This window comes from Mustelus asterias, chromosome 4 (genome assembly GCF_964213995.1).
Source record: "Mustelus asterias chromosome 4, sMusAst1.hap1.1, whole genome shotgun sequence".
Lineage (NCBI taxonomy): Eukaryota > Metazoa > Chordata > Chondrichthyes > Carcharhiniformes > Triakidae > Mustelus > Mustelus asterias.
The window spans coordinates 85,581,084-85,603,940 of record NC_135804.1 but is presented as its reverse complement, the minus strand read 5'-3'; the positions used below and the strand labels follow the sequence as shown (position 1 = coordinate 85,603,940).

General features: G+C 46.3%; 1 protein-coding gene across 1 annotated transcript; it reads left to right on the top strand.

The window, feature by feature from the left end:
- Positions 1 to 4,496: 4,496 nt before the first annotated feature.
- Positions 4,497 to 22,538, top strand: LOC144493141 (nuclear receptor subfamily 0 group B member 1-like). The gene is made up of 2 exons (XM_078212042.1): positions 4,497 to 5,031; positions 22,297 to 22,538. Exons 1-2 carry the CDS (start codon positions 4,497 to 4,499, stop codon positions 22,536 to 22,538), a joined length of 777 nt encoding a protein of 258 aa, XP_078068168.1.
- The last annotated feature ends 319 nt before the right edge of the window (positions 22,539 to 22,857 follow it).

The window sequence follows — 22,857 nt, the reverse complement described above, 5'->3', positions numbered from 1 at the left end:
ATAGAACTTGTAGGAAATCTCCCCTCCAAATGAGATTTATAATATGGACAGAGTATGTGTAATAGTTTTGGTACAGGACTAAAAACATTAAAGGTCATAGGGAGGAATTTTACGAGAATGTTTCTAAGTGTCCAGCTAGCGTGAGAATGGGAGAGCTCCTGATCCGTTTTTTGGGTGAGTTTTCACACTCAATCTTGCGTACGTAGACATTGAAAAATGATGTAAACTTTTTCTAGCTGCTGCAGGCATGTGGGCTGGGCTTAATTCACCAGCCAGCCTGCAGAGGGAGCTTTTGTGCATGCGCAGACTTCTGATTCATTACATGCACAGTTCCAACAGCAGGAGTTTGATAGAGAGAAAGCTGTCAGGCCCCTGCTGTTGCGGGCAGTCTCACAAATACTCACCTTCCCACTGTCGATCGCGAACCCCACAATGCACAGATATTTAGCGCCCGCTGCCCCCTCGTTGCCCAGACCAATTGCACCCCCTCCACCCCAATCTGATCGCGATGCAGAGCGCCAGCGGCTTCCCTCACCCCACCTGGTCCAATCACAGGCAGAGCAGCAGCAGGCTCCCTCTCCCTCCACCATACCAATCCAATGGTGATGCAGAGTGCACAGCAGACCCCACCCCCATCCCCCCACACTGATCGCAAGCAGAGTGCATAGCAGCCCCCACTCATCTGATCAGGCCACCTCCTGCCCTGCCAGGCACTGCCCCCATAGGCCCCGCCCCCTGGCACTGCCCGGTGAAATCCTGACTGGTTCAGTAAGGCCATTGCGGATGGGAACCAACTATGACTCTATGATCCGGCTTATATGCCTCTGGTTCCACACGGAGTGGATGACTCTTAACACCACACGGGAATGACCAAAACAACTTCAAGAAGAAGGTGGCCACCAATTTTCTCAAGATAACTAGGAGTGGACAATACAAGGAATTATCCACATCACAAGGGCCAATTAAAAATATATAAAATTAAACATTTAATCAAACATGCAAAATTAATAGGTAGATAAATACGTGAGGAAGAAAGAATTCAAAGGTTTTGCAGTGTTCGATGAAGGGGAGGAGATTTGTGTGGAGTTTAAATGCTGGCATAGACCAGTTGGTACTGTGCATTCTATTTAGTGCTATATAAATGGTGCCAATATGGTGACCTTTGGAACAGAAACAGCATTGCAAAATTGAATTAATGCGAGGAAAACATTAGTGAGAATTTTTAAACTGTTGTGCAGATTGAGGTTGAATCAAGTGGCTTTTATTTACAGATAAGTGGGCAGCTCTGTGCTTCCGAAGTTCGTGCCAATCAGAGACAGGAAGCATTGAAGCAGAAAGGAGGTCAGGACTGGTTGTTAACAAAACACAGTGTTCCTGGCTTAATCCACCGATGAAAAATAAACTTCAAAACAGATCGGGTTTAAGATGATTTTCAGTAGGGTAACATGTTTAATTCTAATGTGTTAACTGGGTAAAGGACCCAGTGGATGAAAGTTACAGTTTAACGCATATATAATACAATTAGATATAGGCTCTGATATCAAGTGTATGATTTATGATTCATTCAATAACCTGATGGTCTTTCACAGGAGGTACTCTGGAAAATAAACTGAGGGACCCCTTGGAATTCTCCAAGCACTGACTACATGGGAATTTCTCAGCGAGTTTTAACTTTCGTTGGCAAGTCCCTTGCATCTGGATGGACAACAATGCCTAATGGGGATTGTATTTTCCAGGGCAAGGCTTGGTTTTCAGGCCCTTCCAGATTTTGGCATGCCATAAGTGGTCTGACATCTGTACATAAGCAGGGATTGCTAAAGTTGTTCAGGGCATTGGTGAGACTGCATCTAGAGCATCATGTACAGTCTTGGTCTTATTTTCAAAAGGACATAATTGCATTTAAAGCAGTTCACTTGAATGATTCCTGAGATAAGGGGGTTTATCTTATGAGAAAAGGTTGGACAGGTTGAGCCTGTATCATTGGAGTTTAGAAGAATGAGAGGTGAGCTTACTGAATCAAAAAAGATCTTGAAGGGACTTGACAGAGTGAATGTTGAGAGGATGTTTCCCCTTGTGAAGTCGAGTATACAGTCTAAAAAGAAGGGATCTCCCACGTAAGATGGAGAGGTCTTGTGGTGCAGTGGGTAGAGTCCCTGCCTCTGAGCCAGAGGTTTGAGTCCCAATCAAGGCCTTTATGGCCAAGGGTGATGCGTTCACAACGTGGTCGGACAGGTTGAGTGGGTCAACCGGCAAAATCCTTCCAACACACCGGTGGCTGGTGGGAAGAGTGGGAGGGACACGGATCAGCCACACTTGATGTGGAGCAGCTCCCCTCAAGTTATAAGCCTCTAGCAACAGACCAAAAACCTATTCCAGGAATATGACTGTGGAAATAGACAAAAGTCTGCCTTGGTGTGAGAAGAGAATTAGAATATGAGATGAGGAGGATTTCTTTTCTCTCACAGGGTCATGGGCCTGTGGAATTCTCTTCCCTGCAGAGTGATACAGACAGCGTCACTGAATATTCTTGAGGCAGAGGGAGATTGACTCCGCTGTTGGCCGAGAATCTATGGGTTACGGAGGATAAGCAGGAGAGTGGTGTGGAGACCACAATGAGATCAACCATGATCTTACTGAATGGCAGAGGGGCTTGAAGGGCTGAGTGGCCTACTCCTGCTCTCATTTTGTGTGTTTGTGTGTTGGTATGCGTAGAGGATACGCCACTGAGGATAACACCGTGGCTTAGCTGTTAAAGGCCCCATCACTGAATAGTTTGCTCTCGGCTCAAAAATACCGAAAATGAATGAATCATACTGCTGCCTTCAGAAGAGGAGGTGAGAAAATTAGAAGGGAACGGAGTACAACATTCTTAAAAATGAAAGAAAAATGTCTACTGACTCCATGATACTTTTTCTAGTCAGACAAAGATGAAAATAGAATCATCGAAAAGCTATGGTGTGGAAGGAGGCCATTCAGCCCATTGTGTCTGCACAATGTCACTATTTATCTCTTCCCAATCTGTGTCTCGAGTTTGAATCCAGTAATGTTAATCTCCTCTCCTCAGTACAAACTGGAATAATCTGAAAAGTACCAACTCAAATCTCAGCAGTGTGGATTTTCTGGAGTGATTTCACAGTCTCATGTTCCCAGTGGGGAGTGGCATACACAGTCATCATGACTGCAAGAGTTTGCATCTACAAAACTATCACCTCATCCCAAAGCTGTTCCCGTGGCTTCTCCACTGACAATTCTATACTGAGTCTTGTATTGGACCTAATTCAGGTGGATTGATACTAATGAGCGGAACAAGGACATTTATTGTGTTGGTCAGCACTTTTAGATAAAATATCCAGATAGCAGAGATAGCTAGATGAAATATTAAATGCATTGGAGAAAACTAACCCAGGGCAGGTTAGTCAGGACAAGGGCACATGGGTAGAAACTGATACAAGGTCAGCTCAGGATTAACATCAGTAACACCACCTCTTGCAAAGAGTAATTAGTGCTTGAAAAGATCATCCAGGCAGAGTATTGGAGGCAAAACCTCGAGTCTTTCAAAAGGTAGTTCCTCAATTAACATCCTTGGCAGAGTTATATATTAATCTGCAGAGGGGCTGGAGGGTCTTCCTTATTCATACATGCCTTTGTGTTCGAACTCTCTTGAGTTGTGTGTATCAAAACTCTATTCTTCACGTTCCGGTTCATCTCAACTAAGCATTTTAACAAAATGCATGGGCATTTCAGTGTTTATAGATGTTAAATGAATAATATGTTTTCTATAAAATGTTGATCAGAAACAAGGCATGCACGATGTTCAGTTCAGTGACACTTTAGTGTTACGCCTTTAATTTGTTGATATCAGGAAGACTTTCCAAAATGCATTTTTGTTTCTGTCTGTTGGTACTTTGAAGCTAATGCATTTTGGTGGGTGCAAAGCGACATGACATAGTGCAGAAAGCAATTGTAGTTTGGGCTGTGAGTGTGACAAATAGGTCAAAACATATTCACTTAGCAGACATACAGCCTTGCCATTATTGTGACAAGTGAATGCAGTGATTCACAATTTCTCTTCACAGAACTTCACAGGGCTGCAAGTGAAAGTGTGAAAGACTCAGAAAGAAATTTTGACTTTTTAAATTTAAATAGCATTAGGGCTCTGAGGGCAACTAATAAGTGACCCTGCATCTGAGTGTCCTTGAGAATTCTAAAAGCAGATTAGCTCTACTTATTATATTAAGCATTGTATTGCATCACCTTATGTTATTCCAGATGCAATCCATGCCATTTTTCTGTCTCTGCCTCTGATCCATGCCTGTATTTTCACATAACCACCTCTCTCCACTATTTCAGCAATAACCTTGGAACTTGCTACAGAGCTGTTCAAGGTTATTTGGCAGCCAGGGTATAAAAGATCTATCAGGGTCCTGTTTCTTGAACATAAACAGTGATATTCCTCGCAGCACCGTTGACAGGGGTGCTACTGCCTTCACAGGGCGATGGCATTCAGCTCTCACTCTGCCCTTCAGAGAAAATGTCACTGTGAAAAGGATAAGATGAATCAAGGCAGCATCCTTTACCACATCTTAAACCACAAGAGACATCAGCATCTACCCACCTGCAGCTGCAAGCATGAATCCAAGGATAAAGTCGCGCTGGGATCGCCTTACATTGCCTGCAAGGCTGCTTCTGAAGTTCTGCTCAAGACTGTGAACTTTATTAAAAACCTGCCCTCCTTTCGGGGGCTGCTGCAGCCAGACCAGCTGCTGCTGCTGGAAAACTGCTGGGCTGCCCTGTTTGTGTTGGGCTTGGCTCAGGAAGGGGTGGATTTCGAAGTGATTGAACCATCCAGGACCAGCATACTGAAAGAGATTCTAACAAACCAGGAGGGCAAAGGCAGCGACGAGAAAATAATCACTGAACCATCAGCCGCTGAAGTACACAAAGTCAAGTCATTCTTAACTAAGTGCTGGAGCATAGACATCAGCACAAAGGAGTATGTGTACTTAAAGGGGATCGTTTTGTTCAGCCCAGGTGAGCTATCCCACTGTAAGTCCTTGACTCAAAGCTTGATTTTTATTTTTTTTGTAAACTCGAGTGGTAATGATTGAATTGACATTGAAAGACTGTGAAGATTATAGATTAACTTGTAATATAAGATAATAATATAAGATTATCTTGTCTGGAGACAATACACATCTTTTTAGCCTGTCTTGATGCTCTCTCCACTCCCATTGTTTTGTTTCTTAAAGACTGGATTAGTTGTAAGTATTTGCATTCCAACCATTATTCATGTAAATTGAGTCTGTGTCTTTATAAGTTCTGTTTGTGAACAGAATTCCCACTCACCTGAAGAAGGGGCTCAGAGCCTCGAAAGCTTGTGTGGCTTTTGCTACCAAATAAACCTGTTGGACTTTAACCTGGTGTTGTTAAACTTCTTACTAAGATTATAGAAAACAAGGCATTCATTCACATTTAAAATGACAGTCTGGCAAAACATTGTTTGTTTGGCACCCGAAGGTTCAATGTATTGTACAAATCGACAGTGGCAAACTTTTAAAGGGAGGTGGGTTTGTGATGCAGTTAAAGGGAAGTTCATTAACATAGCAAGAGGGGGGGGGGGGAGCTACATTGGAAAAACACTGTTTGGGGGCTGAGGAGTGGGAGCAGGAGAGAGGTGGGAAAAATCAGATTTTGTTTAACTTTCAGTAAAATAGTTCCCTCAGAAATGTGGCAAAATTGTTTAATCTCTTTGGTTAAAACTCTCAGCCGATCTGTCCTTTACCTTTTAAGGAATTAAAATTAATGCTCTTCACAACCACTGATTGCAATTTCAAATAAATCCCAACCTGTTTCAAAGCAAGCACAATAACTGGATGACCATCTCATACCAAAGTAAATCTTTTTACACTGGAAATTATCACATGGGGAAATTCATGTGCTCTGTCGTCACAAATGACTATTATTTCCAAAAGTGTTTGTTTCAAATTTTATACCAGAGAAAGAGAGTGATAGATCCTTGCTTAAATGATGGTTCTGATCAACAATGTGTTGTGAAAATTGTTTGATAAGGAACAAAACTATTTAACCTTGATGGGAAATGATGGCCTTCAGAACTGATTGGCACTTCAGAAGGTTCAGAAACATGCTGGTGTCAGTGTTTTCAGCAGAGGCTGTATGCAAAATCATGACTGGCAGTTCACGTATTGGATTATATTATATCCAATAAGGCGCCAATACATTTTTCACCACTTTCAACCTCAAATATTCAGAGGTTGCCCTGAGGTGATTAACTTGAAGATTTTAATTAAATTTAAAATGACAACTGGGTACTCCCCTGACATACCCTAATCTGAAGTATTGTACCCGATGTTCCGTAGATGTTAATGCTTGGCAGTTTCATGATCTCCACTGGGCCGACAGGCATGAATTTATACATGAACATATGAACATGCAGTATCAAAGATCAGTGTGGTCCATGTCATCAGCCCTGGTGATGAGTGGGTATTTTTGCAGGGGTGAGAAACAAAAGGAGTGGGCTTCTTCGGCTCCAGCGTTCAATTATACTGTGGCTGATTTGTATTCAACTTAACTTCGCATCTCCCTTAACACCCTTAACCAATGAAAATCGAGTGATCTCAGTATTGGAAGCTTGAATCATACCTTTGCCAGCATCCATAGCCTTTTGAGGGAGAGAACTGCAGATTTCCACTGCTTCTGTGTGGAAAAGCAGTTCCCTGGGAGACATTTTGGGCGGAATTTTACGACCTTGCTAGGGTGAGATTGTAAAATCCCGCCTGAGGCCAACAGAGATTTCTGTTCTGCGAACCTCTGCAAGGCAGTAAAGTTCCGGCTTTTGTCTTCATTCCTCAAAGGTCTGAAAGGTCTTGACAGTTTGGGGAACGTGCCCAGTCCTGTAAGATCTGGGAGTTTACATTCACTCATGGCTTGAGGGAGCTTTGTGTTGACAGTGACCAGAATTGTTTTTTAATTGCACTAGGCAGGAACAGAGGACATTTTGTTGACAGAAATATTTAACCCAACAAATTTGCCCCAATTTGCTCCATCTGAGCCCCACATTCCTGCCTCCTCACCAGGTTCCTTAATCCATTCTTTTTCTGAAACATAACCATTTGACTCTTGAACCCATGTAGTGTTCATCCAACACCCCTGCATTTAATTCCACCTGCCAATTTTATCAATTAGATCTCCAGACACAGAGCTGGACAAAGGGTTATATAAAAAATGAAATAATGCATGTTGGTAGGAAGAATAAAGGAGCTGAATATTATTTAAATGGAGAAAGGCACGGTGGCACGGTGGTTAGCACTGTTGCCTCACAGTGCCAGGAACCTGGGTTTAATTCTGGCCTTCAGTCTGTGTGTGGAATTTGCACATTTGCCCCGTGTCTGTGTGGGTTTCCTTGGGGTGCTCCGGTCTCCTCCCACAGTCCAAAGACGTGCAGATTGGTTGATTGCCCATGTTAAATTGCCCCTTAGTGTCCCAAAGTATATAGGCTAAGGGAATTAGTGGGGTAAATATATCAAGTTACAGGGATAGGGCATGGGTAAGATGCTCTGTTGGAGAGTCAGTACAGACTTGATGGGCTGAATGGCCTCATTCTGCACTGTAGGGATTCTATGATTCTATGATGAGTGCAGAAAATGGCAGCACAGGAATTTGGGCGTCTTTGTGCATAAGTCACAAAAAATCTTGTATGCAAGTTCAACAAGGTTCACAAGGTTGATCTGGATATGGAGGGATTTTCTTACGAGGAGAGACTGAATGGAGATTGGGCCTGTGCTCATTGGTGTTTAGAAGAATGAGAGGTGACTTCAGACTCTTCCCGCTGCAGGTTTCATGGCGGGCAGAAGTGAAGAATCCAGCAACAGGCAAAAAGTCAGAAAGCCACCGGCGCAAAAGTAGTTTGTGATTCTGCTGTTTGGGGGTGGGTGGGGGATTCACGGTGGATGGGTTATCCTGCTGCTGAGCGGTTAGGTGTATTGGCCATGCCAACTTGACCTTTAGTGTCCAAAGATGTACAGGTTATGTGGATTAGCCATCGTAAATGTGGGGGGGTTATGGTGATAGGGTGGAGGGTGCGGCCTGAGTGGGATGCTGTTTTGGAGAGGTGGTGAAGACTTGATGGGCCAAATGGACTCTTTCTGCACTGTAGGAATTCTATGGTTCTAAGAATTTTGGGTAGGATACTCCCAAAAAAATCCTAAGTGTCGAATTCGCCTAAAAACTGGAGTAAACCCCGCTGTCTTTTTTAGCGGAATTATCAAAATGAATCTCCCACACTCAGTGCACTGTAGAGTGCACCAGCGGGAATATCTTAAAAATCTGTGGGTGGGGCCTATTCCCGCCAGAGATGCCAGCAGCAATGTGCTGATCGGGCCACTGCGCATGCGCCAATCTGTCAGCACGCGCAGTAGCCCCGCACTGCCGGCCTCCAGATCACTGGCCAGTGCGATCGCTGGCCAGCCCCATCGGCACACCTCGATCACTCCCCACCCCCCTGGCAGTCCAAACCTCCCTCACCCCCCACACCGGCAGCCCCGCGCCCCCCTCCCCCCCCCCCCCCCCCCACAGTCCTGACCCCCCTGCAACCCCAGACCACACCCTCCCACCTGAAGTCCAACACCCCCCCCCCCCCCCCCCCTCCACCCAGATGGCTGGCCCCAGTTGTTGGCTTCCCTCCCTCTCACGCAAAGTGGCAATGGGACCCCCCTCACCCCCACCAATCTCCCCCTCAAGGGCCCCACCCTGTATAGTCCCTGTGCCATCTGGCCCCGCCCCCTTGGCACTGCCCGATGCCCGGTGGGCAGTGCCAAGTTGCTCCCTGGGCATTGCCACTTTGCCCCTTGGGCAGTGACAGGGGGGCCAGGCTGGCACTGGCAGTCTGGGAATGCCCAGGTGGCACTCCCCCTTACCTCTGACCTCCTGGGGGGGGCCTCCATGGCCCCACTTCACTCCAGCGGGGTCGTGCCGCCACCTCCCCTCAAGTGGGGAGCTGTTGTAAACTGTGACGGAGTGAACCATCCTGGCGGGGAGGGGAGAGATGCTAGCGGGCCCAGAGACTTTAGTGCTGGGCCCGCTAATGAAGTGTAAATTCTAATTTGAATAATTCATACAGCCCTGCGCCGATTTCTGGTGAGGAGCTGACGGCGCCGGAAATCGGGCAGCCAGAGACGCGCAGCGGCCGAGGCACCCAGCGGGGAGCCCGGGAAACAGCCTCCGCTGAAGTCTCCTGGCCCGCTGCGCTGCTGGAGATGGGAGAACCGCCCCCATCATTTGCATTCATTACCATCTCATGAATGCTAAATAAAACACCTGCTCACCGGAATCTCGCGGCATCTTCCAATCCTGTGTCACTCAGTGGGAAATTACACTGAACTGAAACATGTTTGAAAGGGAGTGGCGTAACTCAGACCACAGGCCACTCGTGACTCAGAGGTGAGTGCAACATACATAGACTACCTTTGCAGTGCTGGCCTAGCTGCAATTAATGCTGGGACTGTAGGTTGGTTTGCTCTTGCACACAACAAGGACACCAGTGTGCTGCAGTACTCATGCAAGCCTCCACATTCAGACACTGACTGTGGCCAGGGTTCTGGAGATTAGGGATATTCTGCTTCCTCTGGCTGACATTGGTGTACACAAGGACTCCACTCCAGAGTGGTACACAGGCAGAGCTCTGCATTCAGGAACAAGCATGTGAGGCGAGGGAGCGTGGGGGGGGAAATGGTGAACACAAAGGGAGGCAAAGGGTGTGATGGGGGAAAGGGAGAACAGTGCCAAGCAGAGGGGCAGGGAGGTGGAGGAGAATGCAGTAACATGGAAGGCAAGGGTAGATCAATGGGTGGGAAGCTGGAGCCCAACAAGGAGACATGAAATGCTGACAGGTGATGGGCTTTGTGAGATGGGCTCTGGGAGGCTTGATATCGTAAGGAGTCTAACAACACCAGGTTAAAGTCCAACACGTTTATTTGGTAGCAAATGCCGTTAGCTTTCGGAGCGCTGCTCCTTCATCAGATGGAGTGGAAATCTGCTCTCAAACAGGGCACAGAGACTTTGTCTTGACAACGTCAAGAGACAGGCTTGATATCAACAGGAAGGAGTTCCACCTCCACTTGGTGGGGTTATAGGTGTACATCAGGCACATGGACAGGGAGAGAGGAAGGGTCAAACTCCTTTTTGAAGTAATATTGAAGAGCCAGCATCCTGCTGTACCACAGTAAAGGTGCTGTCTCCGATTGAAAGTATCAGCGAATCTGAGCTGGACGGGTCTGAGGCAGTGTGGGAGGAGCAAACTGCTGGGCTAAGGGGTCCTTTCTGAGGGCACCCTCTCACTTGTTGGTGCTGCAAGAGAGAACAGGAGTCAGCTTAGTTAGAAAAGAGAGAGACCTCCTGGGAAGAACACCACTGAAAGCCAATGCCTTGATTAGCATTGTTAAAGGGTACTCAGAACTCAGTGGCTTCCCAGAACAGTCACTGCATCTCAAGAGTAAGATATAGGAATCTAGAAGTTGGGAATGCAAGCAATAGTGAAGGAAGCACACCTGCATCATATGTGGCATTTCGTGAAAGAAGGCCAGTCACGTGTTCACCAGAATTGGCATTCATTGGAATACTGTGTCCAGTTCTGGTCGCCACACTACCAGAAGGACGTGGAGGCTTTGGAGAGAGTACAGAGGAGGTTTACCAGGATGTTACCTGGTATGGAGGGGCTTAGTTATGAGGAGAGATTGGGTAAACTGGGGTTGTTCTCCCTGGAAAGACGGAGGATGAGGGGAGACTTAATAGAGGTGTATAAAATTATGAAAGGCATAGATAGGGTGAACGGTGGGAAGCTTTTCCCCAGGTCGGTGGTGACGTTCACGAGGGGTCATAGGTTCAAGGTGAAGGGGGGGAGGTTTAACACAGATATCAGATGGACATATTTTACACAGAGGGTGGTGGGGGCCTGGAATGCGTTGCCAGGCAAGGTGGTGGAGGTGGACACACTGGGAACGTTTAAGACTTATCTAGATAGCCACATGAATGGAGTGGGGATGGAGGGATACAAAAGAATGGTCTAGTTTGGACCAGGGAGCGGCGCGGGCTTGGAGGGCCGAAGGGCCTGTTCCTGTGCTGTATTGTTCTTTGTTCATTGTTTGTATAACGGGCCAAAGAGAATCCACTCATTAACCATGATTGGTCATCAATCTGCCACATCAGAGATTGAAGCGCAGAGCTAGTTCGGGTCACTCATCTCATTAACACCTTATTATCCCGACACAGAGTTCCAGATGTTACATATCCAGAATGTCATCTTGGTCACCTCAATGTGTCTCAGGGACAAGGCTTCATCCACCAGCATGCAAGTAGGGCAGGAAAAGCTATAGGCACGCAAAAACAGAAAAGGTTGGGAAATCTCAGCAGATCTGACAGCATTTATGGAAAGAGAATAGAGCCAACGTTTCGAGTCTGGACAACCCTTCGAATAGACCCTTTAATCATTAGTGTCTTCAATGTTTCATTTCAGGGAGAAGACAAAAGCACAAATGGATGCAGGGCTCAATTCTGCCTTGTCAGAGGGCTAATGCAATGGAGGAGGTAAAAGAGGGAGAGGGAATGCTGAGTCCATTTCCTGCAGGAGGCCCCACATGGGGGACATGGTCAGGGGGAGCCAAAGTATCAGCAGGAGGGTCAGGAGGAGTGACACAGACAATGGAGGCAAATTGCCAGACCTAGTGTTTATTGTAGAAGAGTCTCCTATTTACAAATGAATAAGAGACAATCCCAGCATGTCTGCACTTGTCCCGAGCTCTGGTAGATCATATTTACCACTTTGTTCATGAAGACCTAATGGCCATGGGGTTGGAGGCTATCCCCTGTCAGTGGCTTTGAAGGTGAAGGTAGCATTCAATTTCTTTGCCTCTGGGTCTTTCTAGAGATTAACTGGGGGTCTGGGTGGTATCTCTCATCCATAACACATCAATGCATAAAGGAGGTCACAGATGCCCTTTACAGCTAGGCACATTATTATGCCAAGTTAGGTCTGGATGAGGAGATCCAGGCTGTGAGATTCACCAGCTTTGCAGCCATCTCAGGCTTCCCAAGAGTGCAGGGTGCAATTAACTGCACCTATGTATGGGCTCCTTGGCAGCAGCCCCTAATGTTTAGAAACCACAAGGGCTATTATTCCATCAATGTACAACTGGTGTGTGATCACTTAAAGCACATACTGCACATTTGTGCAAGATATCCTGGAAGCTACCATAACCCCCTACACCCTGAGTCACCTCAGGTGCCTGAGATGTTTGAGGGAGCCAGAACGTCTGCAGGGATGGTGATCCTTTGCCAGAGGTGAACTGGAGGAGGATGACAGCTCATTGGAGGATGAAGACTCAGAGGTCCAGGAACCTCAAGAGGCTGCTGAGGCACAGGGTGAACGCAATGATGCCATTGAGGAAGGAAGACGGGGAGATGTGCTGTGATAATTTAATTGCTCACAGGTTCCTGGAAGGCTAAAGTTAAGTGGGGGCGTATGGGTACACCTCTCCTCGCCCTCAATGCCATTGCCTTTCATCTCAGCAGATATCCAACCACTCACAGAGGGTTTGAATCCTGTATTCACACTTATATAGGCTGGCCTCATAAATGGCCAAGCCATGATCTCTGCTTTGGTCCAAGGTGTCCTGGGAATACACTCGCTCTGGGAACTGAGAGCCCACTAACTAACAAGAGTGACGCAGGAGGAGACTTGATGCTTTCACCACTATCTCATGTTGCAAACACTGTTGCCACTGAGGTGAAGACATGTCGAGCCAGATCCTCCTCCTGTCCATGGCTTGTCTTCTGTTGCTCGCACTGAGGAGATATAAATGCCGCTAGAATATCAATGCTGATGAGCTGCCCTCACTCAATGGTGTTCCTTGAGGAAGAAGGGTAGAAACTCTTATGTCACTTCACATTTGAACACATTTTCCTGACACCACACAAGGTTGCGGAGTTTAACTGGGGCTGACATCACATGAATGTTAATCTCATAGTGGGACACTATCACTGGATGGGAGGATGGCTAAACCTTGACATAAGGCGTTCCAATGTACAATTCACAATGCCGTCAATTCACATTCACATCATATTTATTCACAAAAGTAAAATTTCTTTCCAGCGATAGCACATGCATGATTCAAAAGTGACGTCAATATTTTTTAACTTTCCTAACACTACTGTTTCACCTGGGTGCAGCCTGACATCTGTAGCAGAGGTGGCAGCCTGCTGACTTATACGTCCTGATGTCTGCAATGACCTTGGCGGACATCCTCTGGTGGCCTGAGCCCTGGAGGGCCCCAGCCTGATGAGGGGCAAAAACATCCTCTGCGCTGGAACATTTGGAGTGGATGAGGTCACAGGTAGAGGGGTCTCTCTCAGCTGTTGCACACCCTTGGAGTGTCCTGAGTGGATGCCCCTTGGGTGTCCAGCTGATGCCCATCTACCTCGTGGGTACCCGACGGCCCTGTTTTTACTCCTTGAGGAGATGGTGAACCTGGAGGAAAGTCAAGGTGTCAAGGTGTCTAGCCCCCATCTTGTCCACATCTTGATAATGTCCACCAGGTGTGGCCACGGGGTGCAGGTCTGAGCGTAAATCCAGCAAGACCTGCTCAAGCAAGGTCTCCATGATAGTCATCAATGTTTCCGATGTGACCTTGAGGCACTCGCATGTCAGAGCTACGACATCAGACAGAGAGTGGATAGACTCCTCTGTCGCTTGCTTTAGTCAGCTGAGTGACAGTTGAACGTCTGCCAGGCGTTCCACTTCCTGTTGTTGCATCTCCATTATTGGGTAGGTGGTCACCCACAGAGGCTCATCACCTGACTGGGGCTGAGCGGTTGGCTGTTCTCCAGCAGCCCCCCAAATGCCAGAGAAGTGGGCTGTCCCTGCCCCAGACTGCTGCGGGGACGTGTCAGTGAGGTGTCCTCTAGAAAGTGAGCCCAAGCTTCATCTAGATCCATGGCCCTCTGAGGAGTGCATCCCTGTGCTGGAGGAAGGTGTGGGTGAGCACAGTGATGCTTCTTCCAGAGCTTCCTCTTTGGGCTGGGGGATTGAACTTGTGCTTGGCTGCCTCGTGGGCCTCAATCTACTGCTTAGAGAATAAAGAAAAGAGCTTCAGTTGATGAGGATGAGAAATATATTACTGCGTGTGGCTCACTGTGATTATTAGGATTTGATGAAATGATGGAGCTGTGATCTGTATGAGGTGGGACAAACCAATGTTCCCTTCCCCACGGGAGCGATCCCTGTCCTCCTTTGACAGCTAAGCTGCAGCCTCCTCAAAATCAGTGAGGGCATTGATGTCATTGTCCCTCCCTGGGTCTGTGCTCTTTTGCCTCTGTTGTATGCCAGCTAGCCCTGTATGGAGACATAAGAAATGCATGTGATCAGAGGGAATAGAGAAGAGGTTGGGTACGATGGTGTCCCCTGTGTGTGGTGAGCCCTGCCCTGAAGGGAAAGGATGGTGTGTGAGCAACATGACAGATGAGTTGGTGATGATGTGAAAGTCTCTGTGAGAAAATAGATAGTGGTATCTGTCCCTCATTAATGATTGTGTGAGAGAGCAGCCATGTGAATACACAATCGGAGTTCAATATGGGAGAGAACTGAAGGCTGAATTATCATAGAATCCCTACGTTGCAGAAGGAGGCCATTCGGCCCATCGAGCCCTGACAAAACAGATGAGATCATTCATCCTCTTTCTGAATGGTGTGTCAGACACAGTTGTCAGCCACTCTGACCTGCTCTGCTATAACCTCCCAGGCCGGAAAGGTGAGGCTGGTATGCCGAATGGAGCCGTCCTTGGGATACAGGACATGCTTGTGCACCCGCATTCCTCTGGTGAAGGCTTGCATGGCCAGCTGGGAGAAGTGGGTGCTGCCTTCTCCTTGAGGTTTTCAGCCTTCCTCTTTGTGTGGAACACATCTGTGCTGGACTCCTGGAGACAGGTGGGCTGGAGAGCATGAGAAGTGTGTGTTCGATGGGCATTTAAATATGGTGCCCGGACCATTAACCCTGCCAGCTGTTGATTCTGATTTCCTCTTGTATAAATGGTGGCATATCTTCCCCAATTCTTGAATTTGGGGTATTCCAATTCTCCGTGAATAACTTGCACAGCAAACTCAAGGGAAGATAAATTTTTTAAAAGGTTGGTTTATTTTAACACACACACACACACACACAGGTTTCGCAATGTCCGCCCCTTTTACACACTCAATAAATGGGAATAAGGAAAAAGGAAGAGGGTTCAGGGCACGACCACAATAAAAATACAAGTTAGGGTTTTACATGTGTCCAGGGTTTGGAATCAAAAGTCTAATGGAATGTTCCTTTCGAGGGAGGTTGGCAATTTTTTGAGTGATTCTGTCTTTCCAGTAACAATAGGAGGCAGTACATATAGCGAGTAATTCTTACAGGCACAATTCCAATGTTCCAGTCGTTTTGATGAGCGCCAGAGTTTTTTCTGCTACCACCCGCTTGATGGTGGACAGCACAAACTGTTGGCCTGAAGTCCTGTTCTCCTCGGAGGTCAAACAGTAACTGACTATTACTGTTTTGAGTCCAAAGGAATTCAGCAGCCCAAGTCTCGATCATGTGATACTGATTTTGGGTGGTTAAACGGCATCCTCTTGTTGAAACCATTGTGAAGGAAAAGTTAATGTTTAGCCATTAGCAGCATTATTGGAGTTCAGGACTTGCAAATGAAGCAGACAAACCAGCTGGGTCATTGTGTTAGCTTGGCTGGAATATTTTATGATGCGAGGAGTGTCACATTCCAGGACCTTTGAGGTGTTAGCCTTTGTTCACTTTGAAGCAGTTTTAAAACTGAAAGATAATGACTTTATAAAATAGTCCAGCTGACAAAGATATATGTATATATATATATTTTTTTCCTTCACATCTTGAATATGACAGTTTGATGTGGGTAGCTAGGCCGGAGCAGGAAGCCCAATTTTTTAACGTCCATTTTTAAAGGCTGCGAAGGAAGGGAGTTGCTCTTCGGGGCTGCACTTTGCCGATATGGGGCAAAGCCCCCTGAGGTCAGACCCTCCTTCCTTCCTACCCTACTGCCTGCCTCAAACCCAATCCCTCTGCCTACCCACTCCATGGCCCTCTGCCCCTCTCCCAACAGGAATCTTGATCTCCTTTTCCTTCTGCAGTCCCGGCAGTGGCCACTGACACCCTCCTGGCGCAGTGGGGACTGATGGAGTTGCTAGCCATTCGGATTGGCCAAGCTCCAGAGGGTGTGGCCTCCACCTCACCCGACCCTCAGTCTACTCCGCAACGCTTTATGTTCACACGCTGACGTTGTTTCTATGGAGCATGTGCTGCCCACATCCCTCCTGTATTATTTAGCCATACATCACTGGCTTCCCCTTTTCCATCCTGTGGGTTACATCCTTATAAACCAAACAGATCTGCCAATATAATTCTGCTTTCATAATCTGCGCAACTCTGTTTAATCAAAATGTCATTTTCAAAGTGCCCCATTACCATATCCCCAATCATAGATTTTAGCATTCTGCCCAATACTGATGTTAGGTTAATTGGCCTGTAGATCCCATTTTCTCTCTTTTTCCTTTCTTAAGTAGCTGAGTTATGTTTGCTACCTTCCAAACCACGGGAACTGTTCTAGAATCAAAGGGATTCTAGATTAAAACCAATGCAGCCATTATCTCTGTAAATACATGTTTTAAAAGTCTGAGATCAAAGAATCACCAAATCTTTACAGTGCTGAAGGAGGCCATTCAGCCCATTGAGTCTGCACAGCTCTCTAAAAGAGCATTTGACCTATCCCATTCCCCTGCCTTATCCCTGTAACCTCACACATTCTTTTTTTCAGACAGCAATCCAATTCCCTTTTGAATAACTCAGTCAAACCAGCCTCCACCAAACTTTCACGAAAAAGCATTCCAGGCGACAACCACCCTCTGGGTGAAAAATAAATCCTCACATCAATTTTGCCCATTATTTTGAACCTAGCTCTTGATGGTCTTGAGTGGGAACAGTTTCTCACTATTTACCCTGTCCATACCCCTGAGAATCCTGAATACCTCTATTAAGTCTCCTCTCAGCCTCCTTTTCTCTAAGGAAAACAGCCCCAACCTCTTCAATCCATCCTCATAGCCACAGTCTTTCTCACTGGAATCATTCTTGTCAATCTCCTCTGTAATCTCTCCAATATCTTCACATCCTTCTTGAAGTATGGCACTCAAAGCTGGACGTAAGTTGCCAGGTCCAGTGGATTCATTGTCACTTAGACCCATTAATCCAGTTCCATTTCTTTATTTATACATATAATACTTATGAAATCTTGCAAGCACACGGTTTAAAAGCAGTGGGAGTAGTTAGCCATGGAAGTCAATGCCAGTAGATCCCAAAATACCTGAGTAGAGTGCCACTCAGGCATGATCAAGGTCAGCGAATACATCTCCAAATGTAAAATCACTGACACTGCTCAAACCACCACACCCCCATTACTCACCCATCAGTTACCTCTATTAATCATGATTCATATTTGACATTTATACACTACACCTCTCTCACACATTTAGCACTGCGACAACTATCACACCCACTTGACTTAGATTACACACACTGCCCAGGATTCAATCATGACAGGAACATCAACCAAATAGATTACTTGGACACACTTCCCTCTCTCTCACAGGAGAAGGTGATGCACAACCAAAGGCAGCAGGCAAGAACTGGAGGGGATGAGGATTGCAGCATTTCTTACACTCCATGGATGGGACAGTGCTGGTTGTAATCAGAGCAAGGAGTCTAACAACTGTCAGATGGAGTGGAAATCTGCTCCATCTGACGAAGGAGCAGCGCTCCAAAAGCTAGTGGCGTTTGCTACCAAATAAACCTGTTGGACTTTAACCTGGTGTTGTGAGACTCCTTACTGTGTTTACCCGAGTCCATCGCCGGCATCTCCACATCATGTAATCAGAGCACCATTGCTATTGTGACCACCAGAGGAATTGAAACCATTGAAGGTGGCATCATTCTCGTACTTGATCCTTGTCACATCCCACGTCCTCATCCAAAATCCCTGCTGAGATACAAGCTGCAGATGTCGTCAGCATACAGTTCTCACTTCCCCCCCCGCCCCCCCCCCCCACCCCCCCCCCCCCCCCCCCCCACCCCTTCCCCTCACCATAACCAGTACTTACATCTCAGATATCCAAGAGGTACAACTGGGCCAAGCAATGGGAGAACACCAAGAATTGCGTGATGATGAAAAAGCACTATTGCACGATTTCACACTCACAGCCACCAGCCCCCATTCTGACACTGCACTTATATTAGAGGAAAGGGTAAAAGTGAGATTTGCATGTGGTGAGATATCGAGCAGGGCAGGGGCAAGGTCTGTGCTGATGTGAGCATGCCAGAGGATGATGTTGGAGGCGAGCTCAAGCAGCTCAATGTATTGTGGACCCAACTATGATGCCGTGTCTGATGGTGCTGTCTCAGTGTACGTTGCAAAACAAGCACCTTCCACCAACAGCCTTGTAGTGGAAGCTCAGTTTGCAATCGCCAACTGACTGGATATGACTTTTCAAAGATGCTTGAAGGGAATCATAGCAACTCAGCAATCCTCCAACAGATCATTACAGGATGCTGTCCTAGGGGGTGTAGTTGCGGCTCTGTGGAGCTTGAATCTGTTGTCCACACCCTCTCATCCCTATACTTTGCCAGCCAACGCAGATTGCTGCCACCCATGCTGAGATGTTCCAGACCAAAGCCTGGCATTTCTGGGTTGACTCAATGTCTGCCTTCAAGGCCATCCCCCAGTGAAGGGCTGGAGTCTTCCTCCAGCCTTGCTGCTGCCACTGAGCTCTGCATTGCATAGTAGCACTAGGACAGGCAAAGGCACATGGAAGTCAGGGACTAAGGGGAAGGCATGTTTGTGCATAATACAGCATGATTTCATTCATAAATCTGCTTTGGAATGCTTTATTTTTCCATAGTGGCCAAACAAACGTTGATGGTCAGTAACAGAGTGAAAGTGGGGAGTGTGGCACTGTTGTTGAACGGAGAATTGGATTGAGGCCACTGGTATCATAGCTGAATTAATTCCTTATATGCAGCCTGGCTAGAAAGGGTTTGTTTAGGTTACCAGGTCACTGGCTCTCCTCATCCTCCTCCTTCTCTTCCTTGTAGTATTTTTACTCATCAGCATTGTAATGACTTTAATCAGGCAATAGAGGTTGGCCTGTTAGAATATGAACTTCCCCAAATTGATGGGCCAATCAGGGAGCCTATTGCTTTGTACTTAACCAGGCGTGTCAGTTCCTCAGGGACTACTCGTGTAGGGTGCTAACTAAAAGCACTCTGATGTGGAGATGCTGGCGTTGGACTGGGGTGGGCACAGTAAGAAGTCTCACAACACCAGGTTCAAGTCCAACAGATTCCAAATAAACCTGTTGGACTTTAACCTGGTTTTGTGAGACTTCTTACTGAAAGCACTCTTTATGCTCTTGTCAGACTTGTAAATAAAGGGATTTTGGTAAAGGGACTTCTGCCTCTGAGGACTGATTACAAGCATCTCTCCTGATTACTGGTGGCAAGAGCTATCTGCTCATGATGGTGAGGTTGTACAGCATGCATGGACAACCTAAAATTCTGGCACTCACTCTGCCAAGTCCTGCAGGGCTCCAGCAGAGCAGTTCAGGCTGCAGAAGCACTGTTTCAGCATAACAATCACATTCTGTGCCTCAGCACAGCTTGCTGCACGTGTGTGTGGTTGCAAATCAGAATGTTGGGTCAGATGGTCAGCAGATAGCTCCTCTCACCCAGTAGCCATCTTTTAGTTTGCTGAAGTGGGTGAAATGCAGATGACAATGTGGACTGCTGTAGAATAAAGGCATTACTGCTACCAGAATACCAGTCATTGACCTGCATGATTTGCTGCCTATGGAGTGGGGTACCTTCCAGTTCCAGTACTTAAGCAGAATTGAGATGTGGTGCTCACAAAGCTATATATATTCAGTCAACGGTACATTGCAACATGAGAAAGTCTGCAATGCTAGTGAAGCTCTGTGTCCATTCTACCCACTTATCTCTGGCATGAGAGTGAAATGTAGTTAACCCACGTTCATAGAAACCCTACAGTGCAAAAACAGGCCATTTGGCCCATCGAGTCTGCACCGACCACAATCCCACCCAGGCCCTACCCCCATATCCCTACATATTTACCTACTTATCCCTCTAACCTACGCATCTCAGGACACTAAAGGGCAATTTTATCATAGCCAATCAACCTAACCCACACATCTTTGGACTGTGGGAGGAAACCGGAGCACCCGGAGGAAACCCACGCAGACACGAGGAGAGTGTGCAAACTCCACACAGACAGTGACCTGAGCCGGGAATCGAACCCAGGTTGAATGGAGAATCTCAGTAGCCTCCTTTATGCAACAATGGATGGCAAATTGGAAGATGATGCAAATATCTCCAGCACCAACCTTGAAGAAAACAGACATACCACTGTTCATCACCTGGCCATCATCGCAACACCTGGTAATGCAGTATATGCAGTGCTGAGATTAGAGTTATCACTGCAGCTGGTGGCAGACTTCAGTGCAGTAATGAAATCACACAATCTGTGGGATTTAGGGAGGAGAACTGGTCTTTGAACATTCCGGGGGGTCATGGCCTCCTGCTACTTTCTCCTTTCATCTTTCCTCTTCCAGCGGCTTGTCTTGTTCCATGTGGCACCTGCTCATTCCCCCCACCACGTTCTATACCAAAGGCAATGCCAATAAATGCACCCATGTCGAGGAGCAACTGTTAATAAAAAGCCCACTCACGCCTGTCACCTGCAAAATGGCAGTGCTCATGGTGCACTGATTGACACTGTGATCTGTTTGCTCTGCATATTTCCACTCGACTTCCATGGCTTGCATTTTATCTCTTTACCAAAGTAGCATCTGGTGTGCAAACAAAGCCTGTGGGAATATCACCGGTATAATTTTGGACCTTCAAAAATGAGTTACTGAACGCAATTTCTGACCCACAGACTTGAAGATCTTTTTAAAATGATTGATTCCACTTCAATGGGGGAGGCAGTGGCCTAGTGGTATTGTCACTGGACTAGTAGTGCAGAGACCCTGGATAATGCTCTGGGGACCCAGGTTTGAATCCCACCAAGGCAGATGATGAAATTTGAATTAGAACTCTGATGATGACCCATTGTTGATTATCGTAAAAAAAACATCTGGTTCACTGCTACCATTCTTACCTGGCCTGGCCTGGCCTACATGTGACTCCAGACCCCACAGCAATGTGGTTGACTCTTAAATGTCAAACTATTGACAACTAGGGATGGACAGTAAATGTTGACCCAGCTAGCGATACCCACATCCCATGAATGAATAGAATGCAGCTCTTTATCTTCAAACTATCTCTTCAAACACCATTCGTTATCCAAACAATAGACATAATAAAGCTGAGACATAGCCTTCTGAACACAATTCTGGCAACTGTTGGAATTCTAAAACATAAAGCTGGAATAATTCCCTATGTATGCTGCGTTTAATTGCATAAAGCTGAGGTTCCAATGCAAAGTACGAATGACAAACGTTTTCAAGAGTTTGAAAACTGGTGAATTGACCCATATATGATTGAGGTGCAAGCTGTGTCTCATCTCTGAGTTAGCATCTTGTGACCTGAGACTTGCGCACATATTCCCGCGGGTGACATTCATTGCAGTAGCGAGGGAGTGCTGCACTGTCTGAGGAAACATCAGGCCCACGGCACTATTTGAGTAGAACGTGTTTATCTGTTGACCATCACCGCTAAAATAGGCTATTTGATCATTTATTTAATTGCCGTGACTGGGATCTTGCTGTGTACAAATTCACTGCTCCGCTTTCTGCACTGCAGAAACGACAACACTTCTCAATTATCTTCTGGGCTGTAAAGTGCTTTGGGATGTCCTGAGGTCATGAAGGATGATTGTATAAATGCAAATTTTCCTCTAAATGCAAACATGAGATTACAATTTTAAAGTTGCTTGAATTGCTTTTGAGACAAATGGATGTCCTTGCCAATCTTTTTTTCCCCTATTAGGAAATGGGCTAAGTTCAATATTTTTCAAAGGAAAGTGGTCATTTTAGTAAAAGGCTCAGAACACAAATAGCTCAGGAATTTACACAATCTATCAGGCTTTTATAAGTGCAGCTCGATGATTACCTCTGACCAATTGTTCTGATGTATTTCTGTGTTTTTATTCTTTCCTGCAGATGTATCAGGACTGCACTCTCCACAGTACATCTTGTGTCTGCAGCAGGAAGCTGAGCGAGCCCTCACTGAATACACCCAGTCTGTCCACCTTCAAGACACATCCCGCTTCAGCCAGATACTGCTTGCACTGACGTCCTTAAAGAGCATCAATGCTCCCGTCATCACACAACTCTTTTTTCGACCACTGATTGGAAATGTGCAAATGAATGCTTTGCTGATGGAGATGCTGTACATGCGTTAGTCACACACTGCTGTGTGTCCCAAAACATTTAAACCATAGACAAGACAGCTGTGCTTTACTTTCTATTGAACATGCTAACTTATTTGTCACAATTGTGTTTTCTAAATGTTTAAATGGTTATGATTACGCCTGAACTGTGCCTAACTTACGTAACCTGAAAAGCAGATGGATGCATTAAAGCATATATAATGTTTACCTTTAGTGGGTGATTAAAAAAAATACAATGGTCTATAAATTTGTTCGCAACAGCAGACAACTCAAACTGTGCAGCACGGGTCTCAGATATTCTTTTTCTTATTTATTCAAGTGCGTCGCTGGC

Bases quoted from the DNA above. Each gene is read 5' to 3' on its own strand.
- LOC144493141 (XM_078212042.1), top strand. From the start codon at position 4,497: ATGGCATTCAGCTCTCACTCTGCCCTTCAGAGAAAATGTCACTGTGAA. The intron at 5,032-22,296 runs GTGAGCTATCCC...TCTTTCCTGCAG, and splicing joins GATCGTTTTGTTCAGCCCAG to ATGTATCAGGACTGCACTCT.